The sequence below is a fragment of the Siniperca chuatsi genome, linkage group LG3 (assembly GCF_020085105.1).
Source record: "Siniperca chuatsi isolate FFG_IHB_CAS linkage group LG3, ASM2008510v1, whole genome shotgun sequence".
NCBI lineage: Eukaryota > Metazoa > Chordata > Actinopteri > Centrarchiformes > Sinipercidae > Siniperca > Siniperca chuatsi.
This window is the reverse complement of record NC_058044.1, coordinates 23,774,871-23,792,160: the sequence shown is the minus strand read 5'-3', so window position 1 is coordinate 23,792,160 and position 17,290 is coordinate 23,774,871. Positions and strand designations below refer to the sequence as shown.

Sequence of the window (17,290 nt, the reverse complement as noted above, 5' to 3'; positions counted from 1 at the left end):
TAGGTAGATGTTCAAAATCTCCATCTGACTGGATGGCTCAATGGTAGAGCTCTGCCCTGCTAACCCAGGTTAAAGTCCCAGCTCTGCCACTCCTCAAACCCACAAGTGGGTTGGGGCACTGTACTTTGGTAAATATCTGTGGTAGTTTTCAAAGTGGACTCAGGCAGAGTCCCCCCCCCCAGAGGGTTTGATTCCCAAGCAAAGATCCCCAATCACACGGACCAGGGAGCAGAGGAGTGAGTGGCCGTTTAGAGGCAGACTTTTGGCTACTACCTGGGTGGGACAGGGTCGTGTACCAAGGTGGTCAGGATAAATTGACTGTCCTAGAGATTAGAGTCAGGGGTTAAAAAGAGTATGTTTCTTTTGGTGGATATTCAACAAAATATTTGACAGATAAAACAACGTGTTGGGCTAAGTAAAATCCTTTGCATGTTTAGGTCAGCAGCACTGTAAAGTTAAGGTTAGTGGTTGAGAACAAGTGTTTATGGTTAGGATTAGGTTAAGTCTCCAGGAATGAATTTAAGGTGGTTAAAACTGCCCAGCGCATTGCAGGGACTCCACTTCCAGCCATTGAGGACATCCAGAGGAAACTCTGTCTGCGACGAGCCCGCGGCATTCTTAAGGACTCATCTCACCCCGCCCAGAGACTGTTTTCTCCCCTGCCTTCTGGCAGGCGCCTCAGGTGCCTCCGGACAAGGACCAGCAGACTGAGGAACAGCTTTTTTTCCCAGAGTCTTCCTACTGAACTCTACTCCCCGCTGATTCCACTGTCCCCTCATTTACCTTAACTTAAATACTGCTATATTGTTTTTGCTACATGTACCACATGTTCATTTGCACTACCATACTATTTATACATATACTGCATAATTTGCACTCCAATAGTGTGTACTGAATACTGCAATAACTCATCTACTGTTAACTATTTCCATAAATTGCACTCTATATTCATTGCACTACTGTTCTGCCCAGTCCAATTCATTATTGTACATATCCATCAGTATACTTGTGTTTATAGCAATGCCATCTGTACATAATGTCCATAGTACCACTTGTAAAATATTTTCATAATATTGCTCTATCCTGCATTTATGCACACACTTTATAACCTGCACTTGCTTATTGCACTTCTGGTTAGACCTAAACTGCATTTCGTTGCCTTGTACTTGTACATGTGTATTGACAATAAAGTTGAATCTAATCTAATCTAATCGGCTCAACTCTGCAGCCAAAGATCGTCCTACTCTGTGATCGACTGTATCGGACACGAGCTCTTTTTCTGCTATCAATTATTCGGCCTGGAATAAACGAGGAAGCGGACGTTGTCAGAACAACACGGAGCTATCAAAGCTAGCTGGGCCAAACAAAATAACTGCTTTACCAGTCGGGTTTCTCCCCACACAACTGGTCAGACAACTGGACAGTTTTATAAACGGCCTCGTTTTGACAGGTGAATGCTCATGCAGGAGGGCAGGCTGCTGTCATGTTTGGATTTGGAGGCTCTTCCTTCCTCCAGGCTGGTGATGTCGGTGGGACTCGCTAGTTACGCCTGAGCTCTTCCCAGCGCTGCTGCTTCACAAGTTGGCTGTTGTTGTCGGGGTGAGTTATCTCCTTCATACCCAGCAGATACTATAAGCTGGGCTGCAGTAGCAGTAATAACTTATATCTGTAGTGTCCTTCTGTTAGCAAGCCAAGTTAACTTTCCTGTTTGACAGCATCTCACAGGCCACAGCACTTGGCGCTGATTTAAGGAGATGCTGCTTAGGAGCTCCGGGTTTCCATATCTGTTCATGGTCACGATGAATAGTTTAATTTCACATATATTGCAAAAGGAGGATGGACAGGGATGGAATGCACTCGAAAAAATACTCACGTAGTTACAGGTTAGGATTACTTGTGTTCAGAATAAAGTACTCAAGTACAAGTTAAAGTAGCTCTTTTGAAGACTGTATACCTGTTAGTATGGTCATTTTGAAAAGATCATCTTGACCATAGCATTTTAAAGTAAATTCACCCTACTGATGCTTTCAGAAGTACTCACACAGAATTGTGCAACACTACTAAAAGCTTTTCTATAAATCTTGCTTTTGCAAAAATAGTTTACTGTTGCTACAATTCTTCAATAAATTTGTATTTGGCTGTTAGCATAATTATGATGAATATAGGCCTACTCCAAAAGTGCATGACAATGTACAGTACCAAGAATAGTTTTTATTATCCACTGCTGAAAATGAGAGTAACTTAACATCAAGTGTGTTGCACCTCTGTTAGGTGTGGTCAGAAGTGTGCTGTGGCTGTGGTCTAAAACCTGACCAGCACAGTGCTGGTTTGTGCTGGCGGGCCGTGGTTTCCACTTCATTCCAATTTGGAACACAAAGACACACATGCCGCTTAAGCTCACGTGAACTGTCGGCTTTTTGCGGCACGTAAGTAAAATACAACTTGCATCGACAGCATCGCAAACAACACAGACTGACACATACTTTACGTGGCTTATAGTGGCTGAATCCAAATGGAAAATGCCTTGCCGCCTGTGTTGCACCTGCAACCACACCTACTGTGACGTTGTGGTGTATTGACACACCCTGGAGTACACTTCACCATCACTGCAGCATGCTGTTAAGTTGCTTTTTAATGACTCAATCAAAGGTTTCAGTCTCCCCTGGCCTGACTGACTACCATGTTGCTTCTGTAAAAATAGCAGATGTGAGTGTGATTGAGACGTCTGGAGCCAGGCTACAGTCTCCCCACTGCTCCCCACCTTCTGTACAGACAGTTTCCATTTGTACTTTTCATGTTTGCCAGTCTGGTCTCATTGGGACCTAATTGTGAAATTGGTTTGACATGGTTCAGAGTTTATCTCTTTAGGGGGCTGTGACATTAGCAAGTGAGGAATATTTTTGCCTTTTCGCTGTCAATTTACCCACTTAATCCTGCCTGCTTTCTTTTCCTCACTCTGTTCAGGAATGATGATGCACGGCGTGTCCCAGGACCCCTCACAGGGTACAGGCCAAGGAGGGGAGGTGGTACACACATTATCTAAAGAGACCTCCGGGTCTCCAGATGCCTCTGAGTTGGGCAGCCCGCGGTGTACACCAAACTTTGACCTCTTCAACATGGTTGTGTCCTATAAGAGAATGGCTCTGTTTCTAGAACCAGTTGCCGATGCATTGGAGCTGGCCCGCTTTCTGCTCGGGTGTGTATGTGTGTTTGTCTGTGGCCTATTTGAGCATCATATCGTATAATTGCTTTTTGCCTTGAGTAGTAATGGTTGGAAGCCATATTTATATTGGAGTATTCAGTATTATCTGCTTTTTTTTTCATCCCTCAGATGGAAGATGCCCCTGTGCTCTCTGCTTGTCTGTGTATTCCTCAATGTCTTCTTCTGCACTGTTAATGAAGGTGAGATGAGACCTTAGGCATTAATATTGATCCAGCCTTTATTTGGTGTTTTAAAAGACACCTGAATAATTTATTAACTTGCTGTTGTGTCTGCCTCTTTGGTATCAGTGGGTTGGTTCACAGTGGGTGTGGTGGCACTGACGGCGCCTGCTGCCCTGGGTTATCTGCAGGACAGGTGTGGGGGCAGAGCCTCAGACGCTGAGCTCCAGCGGAGGCGCTACCATGCTGTGCACCGCAGAGACCTGCAGACGGTGCATCTCACCAAACAGGAGGCCATGCTGGAAGTCAAAGACCTGTAAGACGAACACTGCAGGGGATGGGGTTATGTTCTGCAGGGCTGCAACTAATGATTATTTTCATTATCAGTTAATCTTGATCTGATTATTTTCTCAATTAATTGTTAAGTTTGTAAAATGTCAGGAAAATAGTAAAAAATAAATAAATATCATTTACATTTTCCTGAAGCCCAAGGTGATGTCCTTAAGTGTATTGTTTTGTCTGACCAATAGTCCAAAACCAAAAAAATATTTTACTACCACATAAGATAAAACAAACAATCAAACACATAATCACATTTGAGAGGCTGGAACAGGGTAATGTTTGGTATTTTTGCGTGAAAAATTACTTTACAATTTATCGATTATCAAAATAGTTGCCACTTAATTTTCTGTTGATTTCATTAATTGACTAATCATTTTGGTTCTAATGATGTGCTGTATGTGTGTATGGATAGGCAAGGAGAGCTTGTGTGTGTGCACTTGTCTTTGGGTGTTTCTGCATTTAAGCAAGACCTGAATCTAAATATGTCTGCACCTCCACTTCACAGTTACTTTGTAAACACTTGCTGGTTACAGTACTCTGTGGAGTTTTCATTGAAAAAAACACATTTCTTCACATTCACTGTTTCTTACCAAAGCATATAAATAATGTGTATCCCAGAGGCCTTTTTTTTTAAAGTGTTGTTTAGTTGATTTTCCACTTCATAAAGCATTTGCAAAGCTGTTTTTAAAAATGAAACCTGCACATCACAAACTTGTATGGGTCCCCGATCATCAAAACATTGCCCTACATCTCCACTTGTGGTCACAAACTCCACAGGCACCTTTAAATTTGCTTGTTTTCTTTATTTTATACCATTATAAAATAAACGATTTATAAATATAGAAATATTGTATTATTTAATTAGAAATTATTAAGAGACTAACTAAAATAAAATATTATTTAGTTGCCCTTTTTGGAACTGGTTTGAAAAATGTGGCTTGTACCCACAGGTCATATGTATACGTGACATTTGTACATGGTATTTGTTCAGTTATGGGTTGAAGTGTGTCTTTGTTCTTGTGGTGTTTGTGGGTGTGCTTATGTTTCTTGTCTTCACCAGGTTGAAGCACCTGGATGACATGCTATCCTCTGCCGTCCTGTCTGCTGAAGCTATTTACAAGGTCCTGTATTGGGACAGTCACACCAAGTCATCAAGGTCTGCATCTGTGTGCACACACACACACACACACACACTACCGAGGCATAGATAATTACTACTGTTCTGCTCATGGACTACTTCACAACAGATCAGTCTTTGTTGCTGTGCTGAAGTTGTCATTGGCCACATTTACATGGACTTACTAGCACTAACTAATACCGGTAAGGAATGTAAATGAAATTTAAATAGCATTTTGTGCTTACCTTAAACCAAATAAGGTCATATTGGTTATAAGCATAATTAAATAGAGACATGGAGTATTGTAGTTTTAGTTAAATATTCTGAGAAAAATCTTGACAGATTTAGACAGAAAACCCATGTAAACACCTTTATTTAAATACCATTTATTTCAAGCCTAGGTCAGTAGTTACAGCATTAACTGCATTAAATGTCATCCTACTTATTGTAAGAATGTACTGGCTGATCAATCACGTACGTGTATAAGGTGGTTTCTCTGAGTGTCACCTGGCATTTGTAATATCTCCCTCCAGGTTCTATGCAGGGATGTTAATATTGGCGTGTCTGCTCTACGTCGCTCCTGTGGGCTGGGTGCTCGCTGGGCTCAACAGCGTCGTCTTCCTGTGGAACAGAGACTTTTGCAGAGGTTAGTTCATCCTGTCCGGAAGAAGCAAAGAGTAAACACTAACTCTCATTTAATTCAGTAAAGCTAAAGTAAAGGGTTCTCTCTCCTGTGGTTCCAGTTTTGTTGGACCTCAGGAAGCTGTCCTACATGGGCCAGGCCCAGACCTCAGAGGGGGCGTGTGAAGAACAGGAACAGGGCAACTTGTTGGACAGGACCCCCACACCAACAAGTCTGGAGGTGAGAGGAAGGAGCATGGTGGAGAATAGTGCATGTGGGTTTGAATACCGAAGGATTTAGTGTTTGTGATTTACATTAAAACCAACCATGGCTGTAAGCTTCTTATCCAGTTTATCCCATGCTCTCAATGTATTTTTCCAGTATGCAAATCCATGCACAGATTTGTTCCATCCACCCATGACAAGGCAACAGTGAATCACTTCACTGATCAAAAATAATAAAGGTGACCAGGGTCATCCCACAGTTTATAACATCCTCCTGTTTCCTGATCTGCTCATATAGGTCAGTTATAGCACATCCTGTCCAAGGAGCTGATCCACCAGGGATTCAGGAGTACACTTTTCAGCCCAGTATTTATGTATTAATTTATGTCTGTGTGTGTGTGTGTGTGTGTGTGTGTGTGTGTGTGTTTGATGACAGGACCTGTCTCCTGGCAGTGTGGAGGAAGCTGAGGAGGCAGAGCCTGATGATGAATTCAAGGATGCCATTGAGGTAAATGTTTTCATGTCAGTGTTTTTCCCCCTGAATCTGTACTCAGATTGCTTTGCTGTTGTTATTCTACCTTTACTTATTCCTAATAATATACAATTTGATGGTTAAAGTAAAGATGATTTTAGAAAAAGATGATAAAAGATACACCACGATAAAAAGAAGCATTACAGCAGCTTGGTACATTTTTAGCGCTTTTGTGTCCACTTTGTGTCACTTTGACAGGTAACAAATGTTAAAAGATGTTCAACCATATTTGGCTTTAAGTACAATGGCTATGGAAAGTAAATTGACAATTGAATGTCACAGGTAGACTTCAGTCAAGGTCTAGAGACATCTCAAAGATAATCAAAGCACACAGGATGCACCTGAGCTCAATTTGGAGTGCCATAGCAATAGTTTGAATACTAATGTAAATGAGAGATTTCAGTTCTTGATTTTAAATTAAATCTATAACAGAATAAAGTGCGCAACAAGTGACAGGGTTTGAATATGTTCTGACACAACTGTATAATAAATGTAGCTGGAAAAAAACTCTACATATTTGAATCACAATTGTTGGAGCTTTTCTTTGTGTGAAAAATCCTCCTCATGATGTGTCCTGTTACTTCCTGTTTTTTCTCTGCTATCCTCTGAACTCAGGAGCATTCAATGTCCCTGCAGGTGAGTGTCACCCCCCTCTGTTTAGAGGAGGCTAGTGCACTGCCACCCAGTTAACTCACACTGTAACTACTTGACACATGAACAAGGACTTTATGTGTTGTACGCTGGTGACGTTGGGGTGTAGTTCTTGCTTTGCCCTTTGAAGCATGGTTTTGGGTATGTTCCTGTGTAATCGCACTGAATATCAGTATCTGGGGGTAACATTGTTGTCATGTGTTGTTCTGCTTCCTGATTAGGAAACGCCTTTGGTCTTAGTGGTAAGTGGATTTCCCAATACCTCCCATCCATCCATTCGTTCATGTGCTTGTTCCTTTGGCACGAGTTATGTGATAGTGATAATAATAATCCCATCATGCAGTGCTCATTCATTTCTAGTCTGCATGACTGCCATTGTTCATGAGCCATATTGCATTTGTTAGGTCAGTTTTTCCTTCCTCAAACCATTTCAGTAAGATGGACTCAGTGTTTTACGGTGTTTGTGTATTTTAATTGAAAGCATATTATGAACAAGCGTTTTGCATAAAGGCGTATTCTTTATTTAATTACAACATGTGATACGTAAAAGAGTTGCTGCATTATAGCATATATATTTAGAGTTTCTGATTGGCAGACTTGGCTTTTCGGTGTAGCTGTAGATCAGTAGATCTGCTGCTCTTTCCCACAGGAAGCAGGAACAAGTTTTCCTGTTCCCTAAAAGCACTGTTTGTTTAGGATGGATTGTTTTCTTTGGCAAGAAAAATCCTTTTCTTCTTCATTGTCCTCTTGCTCTCCAGTCTTCCATTTTAGTTGTGCCTTTCAGTAGATTAGGTTGTTCCAACCTGATTGCCTAACCCTTGGTTTCCAGAAAGAAAGTGGGGAACAGACCTTATGACAAGTCTTATTTGGGGAACATGTAGGTAGATATAGATATATAAATGTAGGTAGGTATAGAGACAAAAATGTAGGTAGGTAGGCAGATATAGGTATTTAAACAACCCTTATTATATCTTTATAGAGGTCAGCATTACAAGGATATAATGATACAAGCTCTCAGCTCTTTAAGGGGTTTGGTGTCCTAATGTTTGGCAGATAGATTAAGTCCAGCTGTATAAGCATGCATACTGTACATGTATTTTTCCTGTAAATACAGGTATTTTCCATCATCCACTATCTCCCGAGTAGTCCTAGTAGTTGCAATCATCATGCTTGATTTATTTGCCAAACATCTATTAGTCAAACTGGCTGAAATCCTCACAATGAATTTTATCCAGTTTGACCTGCCCACTGAGTTTGTCTCTCTTTCTTAGCCAGGTTTCCGTACTCCAAAAGACTAACTCCAGGTACTGTAGCTTACACAGTATGTAACTGCCTTTTGTTTGTCCATCCCCCTCCTCCTCCTCCCTCTCCTTCAGGAGGATGATGACGGGCCTCTTGGAGCTCCCGAGTATGACACCATCTCTGAAAATGGTCTCTTGAGCCGCAATGAACCAATACGCAGTAAAGTGTCCAAACTGACAGAGAAACTGCGTAAACGCTACCCCACCACCAGCACAGGTCAGTCTGCTCCGACTCATCCATTGCTTTATTTCCTCTTATTATACCTCAGTGATGAAAGGAGAATATTTCTGAAGTTATTCTCATATCTTAGCTCTGAACAGATGCATTTTATTTTATATTTCACAATACTATTTTTCATAATACTATTTATCTCTGTCTTTTTCTCCAAAGGCAACTGTTCTAGCTGCAATGCTGTCTTCTCAGTGCTGAAGAAAAGGGTGAGACTGAAAACTTGTGACAAGAACTGGGGATATATTAAGGCATCACGTCGTCATCATATTTAATTTTGTCTTACTGTTTTATTGGAACAAGCTTCAAGAGAATGTCTCTTTGTATTACAGAGGAGCTGCAGTAACTGTGGCAACAGCTTCTGTTCCCGATGCTGTTCCTTTAAGGTGCTGAGATCTTGCATGGGGGCGACAGGTAAGAAGGGAAAAATTAAAAAATATGGTTAGATTGATAAAAAATTGCAGGATAGTTGCATCACATCACATTATCATGTCTCTGTTGCTCTTACTCATCTGCTCTTTGACTTATGATCTCTTTTTTTACTGTTTCTTCTTCAGCTCCAGAGGCACAGAGGGAGACTGTGTTTGTTTGTGCTGCCTGTAATTCCTCTCTCATCAAGTTACAATGAGCTGGCATGTCAGTCTTGTCTGCCAGCAGCCAGCTGGAGGTCATTCACTGTTCGCCCCCGAGCCCTACTCCAAGTTACTGAAACCCTAACACATGCCTTGATTTTTGCCTTGGTTAAGGCACTTCTATCTGTCAAGATACCTCCCGTGTTGAACTCCAAGAACCCCCCCATGCCTTTACCAGTTGCATCCCTTCTTAGCTACTCTTGTTGCTTATGGGACTTCTACTGTAATATGTTAAATATTTCCTGTTTCAACTCTCAATGAAGAACTGGACGTTATGAATCAATGAGACTTACTACAGAGCACAGTGGCTCCAAACTCAAAAGACCTGTTCCCTTTGCTGAGCAGAGGGAGGTGCAAAGTATGCAGGGTGGAGGCCAGGATAGGGCTGGTGGTGTCAGGTGATACAAATAAGCTTTTAGGCTGTCAAAAGGTTTTGCTTTTACTTTGCCTTGCCATAAAGTTGATTCCACTTGAATGTTGACATATTCAGCCCTGTCTAGCAGCTTAACTGTACTGTAACGCTGAGGACTCCTCTGAACGAACAAGACTAAGGCCGGCACTGTATAAATTTGGCATGTTTTTAGATTGTTGATGAATGTGATGGTGTGAGCAAAGGCTGGCAGTGTGAATTTACTTTGTTCTGATGAACAAAATAATGGACATATGACCAAAAGAAGCTCTACATTTGGCTTTGGTTTCCAAGTGTGTGCAGGCAGGCCAGCCAAACCTGTCCGATTTTTTTAAAACCCTAACCCTTTGCTGTCCACCAATACACTTTGACCTGCAGTTGGTCAATAATGTCATGTGATAAGTTCTGGGTTTGTCCAAGTTTTTGAGGACAATGTTTTCAATTTGATTTTCTTCTTGTTTTACTAGTTGTGTCTGCTGCCACTGTTACCCTCATGCTCCTCTTGTTGGTATGCACATTATTTACCAGACCTCAAGTTGGTAAGCGTACGGGCTCAGAGAGCCATATTCAAGAGCATTTTGAGCCAATGTCAAATTTGAGTGTAGATGCAGTTCTGCCACTGAAATACTGGAAAACTCACTCACTGGAGGTTTGCTTTTTTAAATGATGTTCCCACCAGCTAGAGGAACTTACAAAACATTAGGGGAATAGATATAACATTCCATCAAACAATGGTAACTCTATGGCAGTAAACTGAAAGTACATGGCCTGCAATGAATCACATTACATTTTTGACAGGTTGCCAGTGATGGTGTTGTGGAGGGCAGTGAACAAGGCTTTGTGGACATTTTGACAAATTTGTTTAGCGAACCAGCTTGGTCGTCTACATGTTATAATCAAATTAATGCTTCATTTTGGTCGTCATTTTTCCTGTGTTGACATGTCAGATTAGGGTTTTTGGAATATAGCAGCAGCCCGTAAGTCACAAAACTGAGGTCCCTGGAGCTTTTCATCTAACTGGATCAAAGTCGACCCAACTGGATTAAAGTTGTTTAAATGGACTGAGCAACCAGCTGAAAGTGTCATCAGAGTCTCACACTCTTGCAAGCAGGACTTAAAAGAATTGATGTGGAGGCATTATAACCCAAAATGTGGATCTTGGTGGGAAAGTTGTTTTAATCAAGATTCAGACACAGATGATTGTAATTGTTTGCTTTGCTTTTATTGTAATCATATATCAACTGTTACTATAACTTGTTCTACTATATCTAATATATTTAATTTAAAACTCCAGAAAGTGCAAGTTATTATTTGACCTAATGATTCATTCTGTATATACTGCCTTTATTTTATGGATGAAATATGCCATTATTGAAATAAAGTCTGTGATGATTTGATTAACTTAAGGTCACAAGTGGTAAGTATGGACTTTTTGACTTGGAGATTTCTCGCAGGCTCTGCTGGTGTCTTTGCTTCAGTAGTATGGAAACAAAGAAAGGTCATAATAAAAACATTTATAAGCAAACAATTCAGGTTTTGCAGTTTTAATTAAACTTCTTCTGGAGCCTGAGTTTTTCATGTTAAATTTTGGTGTCTGACTTTCACTTTCTTTTAAAATTTCTGGAAATTTCAAAGACTTTCGAAGAAATTAACTACATCAATTCAGATAGATAATAGAAAGTAAAATAATTCAATACTAAAACAATTTCAATATAAGCATTTAATTATGATTAAACTTCACAATTATGTATTCAGTTGCTTATAAGTCACAAACCCTTTAAGGTGCTCCAAACTATTTTATATTAACAATGACTCAAAATGACAGTGTATTGTGAAAGGTGTAGCACGTAGTAACAAACCTGCCCGACGCTGCAGTTCCCTTCACGTCTATGGTTTGGCGTTTTAGCATCTTTCAGCTCATTGTTTTGGTTTTTCGGCCTGTAACTTTTATTGTTTTCGTTGTTTTACTGCTCTCATCAACATTGTTTCCAGCAGCAGCAGGCAGCTGTTTTCAGCAACAATTTCTGGTAAACCCACTGTGCACTACCTGCTCAGCACCAAACAACAGACAGACAAAGTTAGCGACTAGCTGGTGAACATAGTGGAGCAACTAGCAGCTAAAGTGCAAAAACTTCTATCAGGAGTTGGTAGAGAACAAAACAGAACTAAAAGCGTTAATATTGGACTTACATTCATCAGGTGCCCAGAAACACAACTCCAAATGAATGCTGATGTTGCTCCATGTCTTTTAGATGTGTAAGTAGGCAACTGTCTGCTAACAAATTTGGTGATAATAAGTCAGTGTAGCCAAACAGGCAGTTAATACAGGTTTAAGGCCGTTCTTTGCTCCCACACAATAGGGCTTTTTCACAGAAAACAACTTTTTTACACATCACAGTAAGGAAAGCACAAGTGTAAATGATAAGATTAATGATGGCTGAATTCCATTTAGCTGCTCTGGTCTCAGGGTCCTGATACTGTGCATGCTGGCTCACTGGCACACTTATTAACAGAACGGAGCCATCGTTAATGTTATTAGTAACACCTGCCAATGACAAGTTAATATATTGTCTTTAAGGCAGCTTCAAAACTCATGTGAGACTGTAGAAAAGCTGAATTGATATGACCTAAACATACGTGCGTTAGCCGCGCCCCATTGACCCCGCCCTCCTATCTCCTCCCCCCGCCTCCAACCGTCCCCGTGTCCCACTAAAGCGATTTCAGCGCATGCAGGGACTCGTCCCTACGGCTGCGGATGGCAACATGGCGACAGAGGTAAGGCTGTTTAGTTTTCCTGCTGATGCTTCGATTTGCAGCACAAACAGTTTTATTATCATTCCGATAAAACAGGCGCGGGGGCAGTTAACGTGGTCAGTGAGGGCAGTGATGCTGCACACGGTGAATCTGTGCCACACTGATTCAGTTGCGGCTCACTTCACTACTGACGGCTGTGTCCTACATGCCAGCTCCGTCCAAATGGTTGGCCGTTTCTCCTGCTGTACGCGTGCTCTGGCGTTTTAAAATTTAAATGTTTAAAAAACATAAAAATTTTGAAAGCCAGCTAGCGCTCCATGGAAACAGAACTGGGGCGGAAACAGCGGATCACCGTGCGGTCCTCCCCCGGGATGTTAAATTGTTTTGGTGAAAGCAGATCTGTTTTTGTCTGTTGAGACGCCCCGTTAATCCGGTGACAGTGACTGTTGCCCCCCCACACACACACACGCACACGCACGCACACGCGGAGGAAAAGCGTTCAGCACCATGGACAGAAGCCACGCCGCCCTGACCTTCCTCACTGCTTTTCCGGCCTCTTTCGCCTCCATCTGTGCTTTCATGAATGCTAAAAATAAATTAAAGGTAAAGAACAAAATTGATGTTTCGCCTACCCAACACCCACCTTAATGCAATCAACATTTCTGGCATGTCACTGCAATACTTGAAATAATTGTGCAGTATTCTGTGTTTAATACTGCTGTGCAATATACTCTTTTCAGTTTAAAATTCCCTATTTATTGATATTTATTCATACTTCTATTACTGCTGTGCAATATCCACCTTCTCATAATCATCTTAATAAGCTACACTTAACTTGACAGTTCATGCACTATTACTTACTACTTATATTATTACATTGTATTATTATACAGTACATACTTATCATCAACCGGTAAATCCACTTTGTACTTTCCACTTATTTTAATTTTATACTTATTTCCACTTGGTACTTAATTGATCTGACCTGTATTATAGTGTATTATATTCTGATTTGCTTAGAGCTTCTGACAGTGAGCTGCTGTAATGAAAGAGTTTCCCCTTGGGGATCAATAAAGTATTTCTGATTATGATTCTGAAACACTAGAGATTACAAGAGTTTGGGTGGGCTTTTAACAGTCTGCCTCATCTTGTTCCGCCTGATCAATCTGTTGTGAAATGTAGTGAGATATTGTCCCATCTCCTGCAAGCTTTAGTCCCCCCTGTAAGACCAGAGACTGAGTGTGTGTGTGTGGAAAAGATAGTATGTCCAATGCTGGGCTCTGCTCCAACAGACAACAAGGCAGAAATGAGTGCAGACACTGAGCCACAGAGTGATTGATCGCACATTGTCTGCTTCTCCTCTATCATCCTCTACTTCCGAATCAGCCGCTGTTTGGACACATTATGAGTGAACAGGTGCACAGATGGAGATGGAGTTCTCTCTGGGGACTCATTAAAGACACACTGTATCTAACCTCATTATATTTGTGTGTGTGTGTGATGTATCCTCCCCAGTTCCACAATCTGCAGGAGCTGAGGCACAGTGCATCTCTGGCTAATAAAGTCTTCATCCAGAGAGACTACAGCGAAGGAACCACCTGCAAGTTTCAGACCAAGTTCCCCTCTGAGCTGGAGAGCAGGGTGAGGAGACGGTAGCCTCCAACCATACATGCATGTGAATTTGTAGTCATCATAGTACTTGGTATGACATGATGTCATGTGTGTGTGTGAACAGAATAATTCAAGAGCAACACATGATATAAACTACTGTAACACTTTAATTGATCTGTTTGTTTATTAATGCCACCAGTGTGTTGTGTGAGGCACGTGAATTGACACGGAGATATTTGCCTATGAAAACAGTAATGGAGGGCTTTCTCTCACAAAATCATTTGAATACCACCGTTTCCTCAGTGTTGGAAGGGATAATAGTTGCTAAATTCAAAGCAATATGTGCGAATAATTTTGTTTTATTTATATCGAGATCCATTACGACAGTAATACAAACATTTCTTAGAACATTTTTTTTTTACTTTTGAACACACACACACACACACACACACACACCCCCTCCCCAGCTCACCCCAGCAACTACTATATATTCATAAATACAAACAAGAATAGTAAGTTTGCCGACAATTAAAAATTAATACTTTTTTTTTTTTAAAGGTATCTGGTGAATACCCATAGTAGACTCTGCAATATGTGCTCATTAATGATTAAAGACAAACAAACTGGCATGTTTTCCAATGTTTTACCTGCCTTACCACTGTACAGGTCTAGTGGTAAAGACACATACCATATAACTAACTGTTCCTGGTCTCACCACTCCTAACTCTGCGTGTGTCTCCAGATTGAGCGGACACTGTTTGAGGACACTGTGAAGACGCTGAATAACTACTACGCAGAGGCAGAAAAGATAGGAGGCCAGTCCTACCTGGAGGGGTGTCTGGCCTGTGCTACAGCATATCTCATCTTCCTCTGCATGGAGACACGCTATGAGAAGGTCAGACTGGTGATCTCAAACTCAATGCATTTTTAAGGTCTGGGACAATGATTAGCATGCCTGGAATTTCATACCATTTCTCATTGTTCTTCCGTCTGTGTGTCAGGTGTTGAAGAAGATAGCTAAGTACATTCAGGAGCAGAATGAGAAGATCTATGCTCCCAGAGGGCTGCTCATCACAGATCCCATAGAAAGGGGAATGCGTGTCGTATCCTTACTTTTTGGGTGCATGCACACAAAAGCATGAGCATTTATCTTTGCTGTTTAATTAACAACACTCCACAGCAAGTTCTTGGTCCCTAACTACTCTCCCACCAGATAGAGATTTCCATCTATGAAGACCGGGGCTCCAGTGGCTCCAGCTCAGGGAGCAGCTCTGTGTCCGGCAGCACTGCTCGATGACTGGGTACAAGCGTGTCCCCCTGATCACTCACAACCCTGGAGGAAAACTGAGGACAATGATACAGCTACTGTTCCAACACTTAGCCCATACATCCCAAAGCTACGCTCACACAAAGGATTCGCTAGATTTTAACAAAGAGAGGCATGTGGCTCCTGACGTGCCAAGACTTGCTAAAGTTGTTCAAGCTTTTTTTCACAGTGAACGCTTAATACACACACTTTAGTAGTTTGTTGCAAAGCAATGTGCATGCGCCGACACAGTCATGGTACTGTAGGATGCAATGTCTCAGAGAAAAGAAAAAAACAACACCAAAACATTTAGCTAGTACTGCTTTGTGTGATTGTACCATGACCTTCCTTCCTGTCCTCTTTGAAGTTACCACAGCTATGCGTAATCTGGTGCGTGAGAAAAGGATAGAAGGATGTAAGGAAAAAGAGGGAGGAGTGTGGAAGTGTAGAGGCAGGAGTGAAGACCACAAGCCTCACCAAACCTCATACCTCAGCCACCACAGTTGCACCATGCAGCTCACATCAGCCACAACGGCACCCCGATCACACTAGACCAACCAGGAAACTGGACTGAACTCATCACCATCAACCCTGCACACCAGACACTGGCTTTTAAAAATGTTATCTGCAGCTCTGTCTTGAGTTTCAAGTACTTGAACAGGGAATCACAAAGTTTCACCTCCCCACAGCCCAGATAAACTGTACAAAGATCCTCTTCCTCCTTCACCTCTGATGTAAATCATGCTGTCTGGTAGCAGATGAATGTCATTCAGCCCATCCATGTATATTATGTAGCAGATCTTCCATATTTCTCACGTGAAGCCTATATTTTATTTGGTTGACACACAAATACAGACACTTGCACAAATTTAAGTACTAACCTCTTGGTTTCAATGAGTGAGACCAACTCTTCCTAAATTTTGATTATGCAAAGACATATTGTGCATTAAATGCAGTAGTAAGTAGACAAAGGATGGGTCAAAAAGTCTTCCTGAATCTTAACCCATAGTGTTTTAAAATACACCAACCCTTCCTTGATTTCTGAACGAACTTCCAAAGAACAATAACCGCCAAAAACTGGCTCGCAAATGTGAATGTGTCTTTTATTTTGGTGACATTTTGTGCAAGAACAAACTTTCGTACTGCTTGTTGTTTGATACACATGGCAATGAGGTATATATGACTGATGTCAAATAAATACTGTTTCATCACAGCTGCACACAGAGCTCATCTTTCTTTGTTATTGAACTGTAAATCCACAAAATAGACCTTTACTATGGCAGACCTTTTGACTGGTCACAGCAGGAAAAGCACAGGTGTTTATAATAACATTAATAATGGCCTCGTTCCATTCAGGTGTGGCAGAAAGTCATGATTGTAACCCAGCATGCACAGTAGCAGGGCTCTGCAACTGGAATTCCTAAATGGAAAGCATTATTAAAGCTGCACTAAACATTTCTATATGAATAATGGATCAAATGACTGTAGATGACTTTAAGAGGTCGCTTGTAGTGAATGTTCACCTGGCCCTGTATAGCTTTTAGCATCTTTTAGCTTATTGTTTTGGTTTATGCAAGTTTACTGTTTTGTCTCAGTCTTGGTGCTCTCATCAGTGTCATTTCCAGCTACAGGTGGCAGATTTTTTCAGCAAATGAGCTCTGATAAACTCACTGTACACTACCTGTCCATCACCAAACAGCTGGCAGACAAAGTTAGCAACTAGCTGGTGAACATAGTAGAGCATTTAGCAGCTAAAGAGCCAGCTAACAGAGCTAAAAGGAGAATGAATATTGGACACGTTCATCAGGTGAACAGAAACACGACTCCAAATGAATGATAATGTTGCTCCGTAACTGCTGGATGTGTAAATAAGCAACTGTTGGCGGACACATTAGCCATAACCTTAGCCTTTGTTGGGTAATAATATATCAATGTGTTTACCCCTTGTTCCACTGCCTCCAAGTGGCCAAAAAAACAACAACAAAAAAATCAATCATGGCTGCTTTAATGTTGTTAATTATTCCTGTTTTGACACATGAATAGTGCTTTCTCACAGTTTGTGATCCCTTTTGGTCATCTTGGCAGGACAGGATTTCATTAAACCATCGACTATATAGACATATTTTCATATAATCATGTGAAATTTACTGCAAATTATTTACTGGAAAGTAGGTATAAG

General features: G+C 41.2%; 2 protein-coding genes across 5 annotated transcripts; both read left to right on the top strand.

Moving 5' to 3' along the window:
• Positions 1–1,274: 1,274 nt before the first annotated feature.
• zfyve27 (zinc finger, FYVE domain containing 27) lies at positions 1,275–10,965 on the top strand. 3 transcript variants are annotated; one of them, XM_044190400.1, is made up of 14 exons: positions 1,275–1,599; positions 2,965–3,196; positions 3,332–3,402; positions 3,511–3,697; positions 4,784–4,879; positions 5,374–5,486; positions 5,584–5,702; positions 6,123–6,194; positions 6,834–6,854; positions 7,091–7,111; positions 8,246–8,387; positions 8,562–8,608; positions 8,732–8,813; positions 8,957–10,965. In XM_044190400.1, exons 2-14 carry the CDS (start codon positions 2,967–2,969, stop codon positions 9,025–9,027), a joined length of 1,272 nt encoding a protein of 423 aa, XP_044046335.1. In that variant the 5' UTR covers positions 1,275–1,599; positions 2,965–2,966; the 3' UTR covers positions 9,028–10,965. The 3 variants fall into 3 exon arrangements, with proteins under 3 accessions (XP_044046335.1, XP_044046336.1, XP_044046338.1); XM_044190401.1 differs by lacking the exon at positions 7,091–7,111 and having other exon boundaries at positions 1,276–1,599; XM_044190403.1 differs by lacking the exons at positions 6,834–6,854; positions 7,091–7,111 and having other exon boundaries at positions 1,279–1,599.
• A 1,106-nt stretch (positions 10,966–12,071) lies between these two features.
• On the top strand, positions 12,072–16,330 carry golga7ba (golgin A7 family, member Ba). Of its 2 annotated transcripts, none has more exons than XM_044189922.1 (5): positions 12,072–12,215; positions 13,710–13,835; positions 14,548–14,700; positions 14,807–14,908; positions 15,019–16,330. In XM_044189922.1, exons 1-5 carry the CDS (start codon positions 12,168–12,170, stop codon positions 15,100–15,102), a joined length of 513 nt encoding a protein of 170 aa, XP_044045857.1. In that variant the 5' UTR covers positions 12,072–12,167; the 3' UTR covers positions 15,103–16,330. The 2 variants fall into 2 exon arrangements, with proteins under 2 accessions (XP_044045857.1, XP_044045856.1); XM_044189921.1 differs by lacking the exon at positions 12,072–12,215 and adding an exon at positions 12,492–12,797.
• Positions 16,331–17,290: the final 960 nt, after the last annotated feature.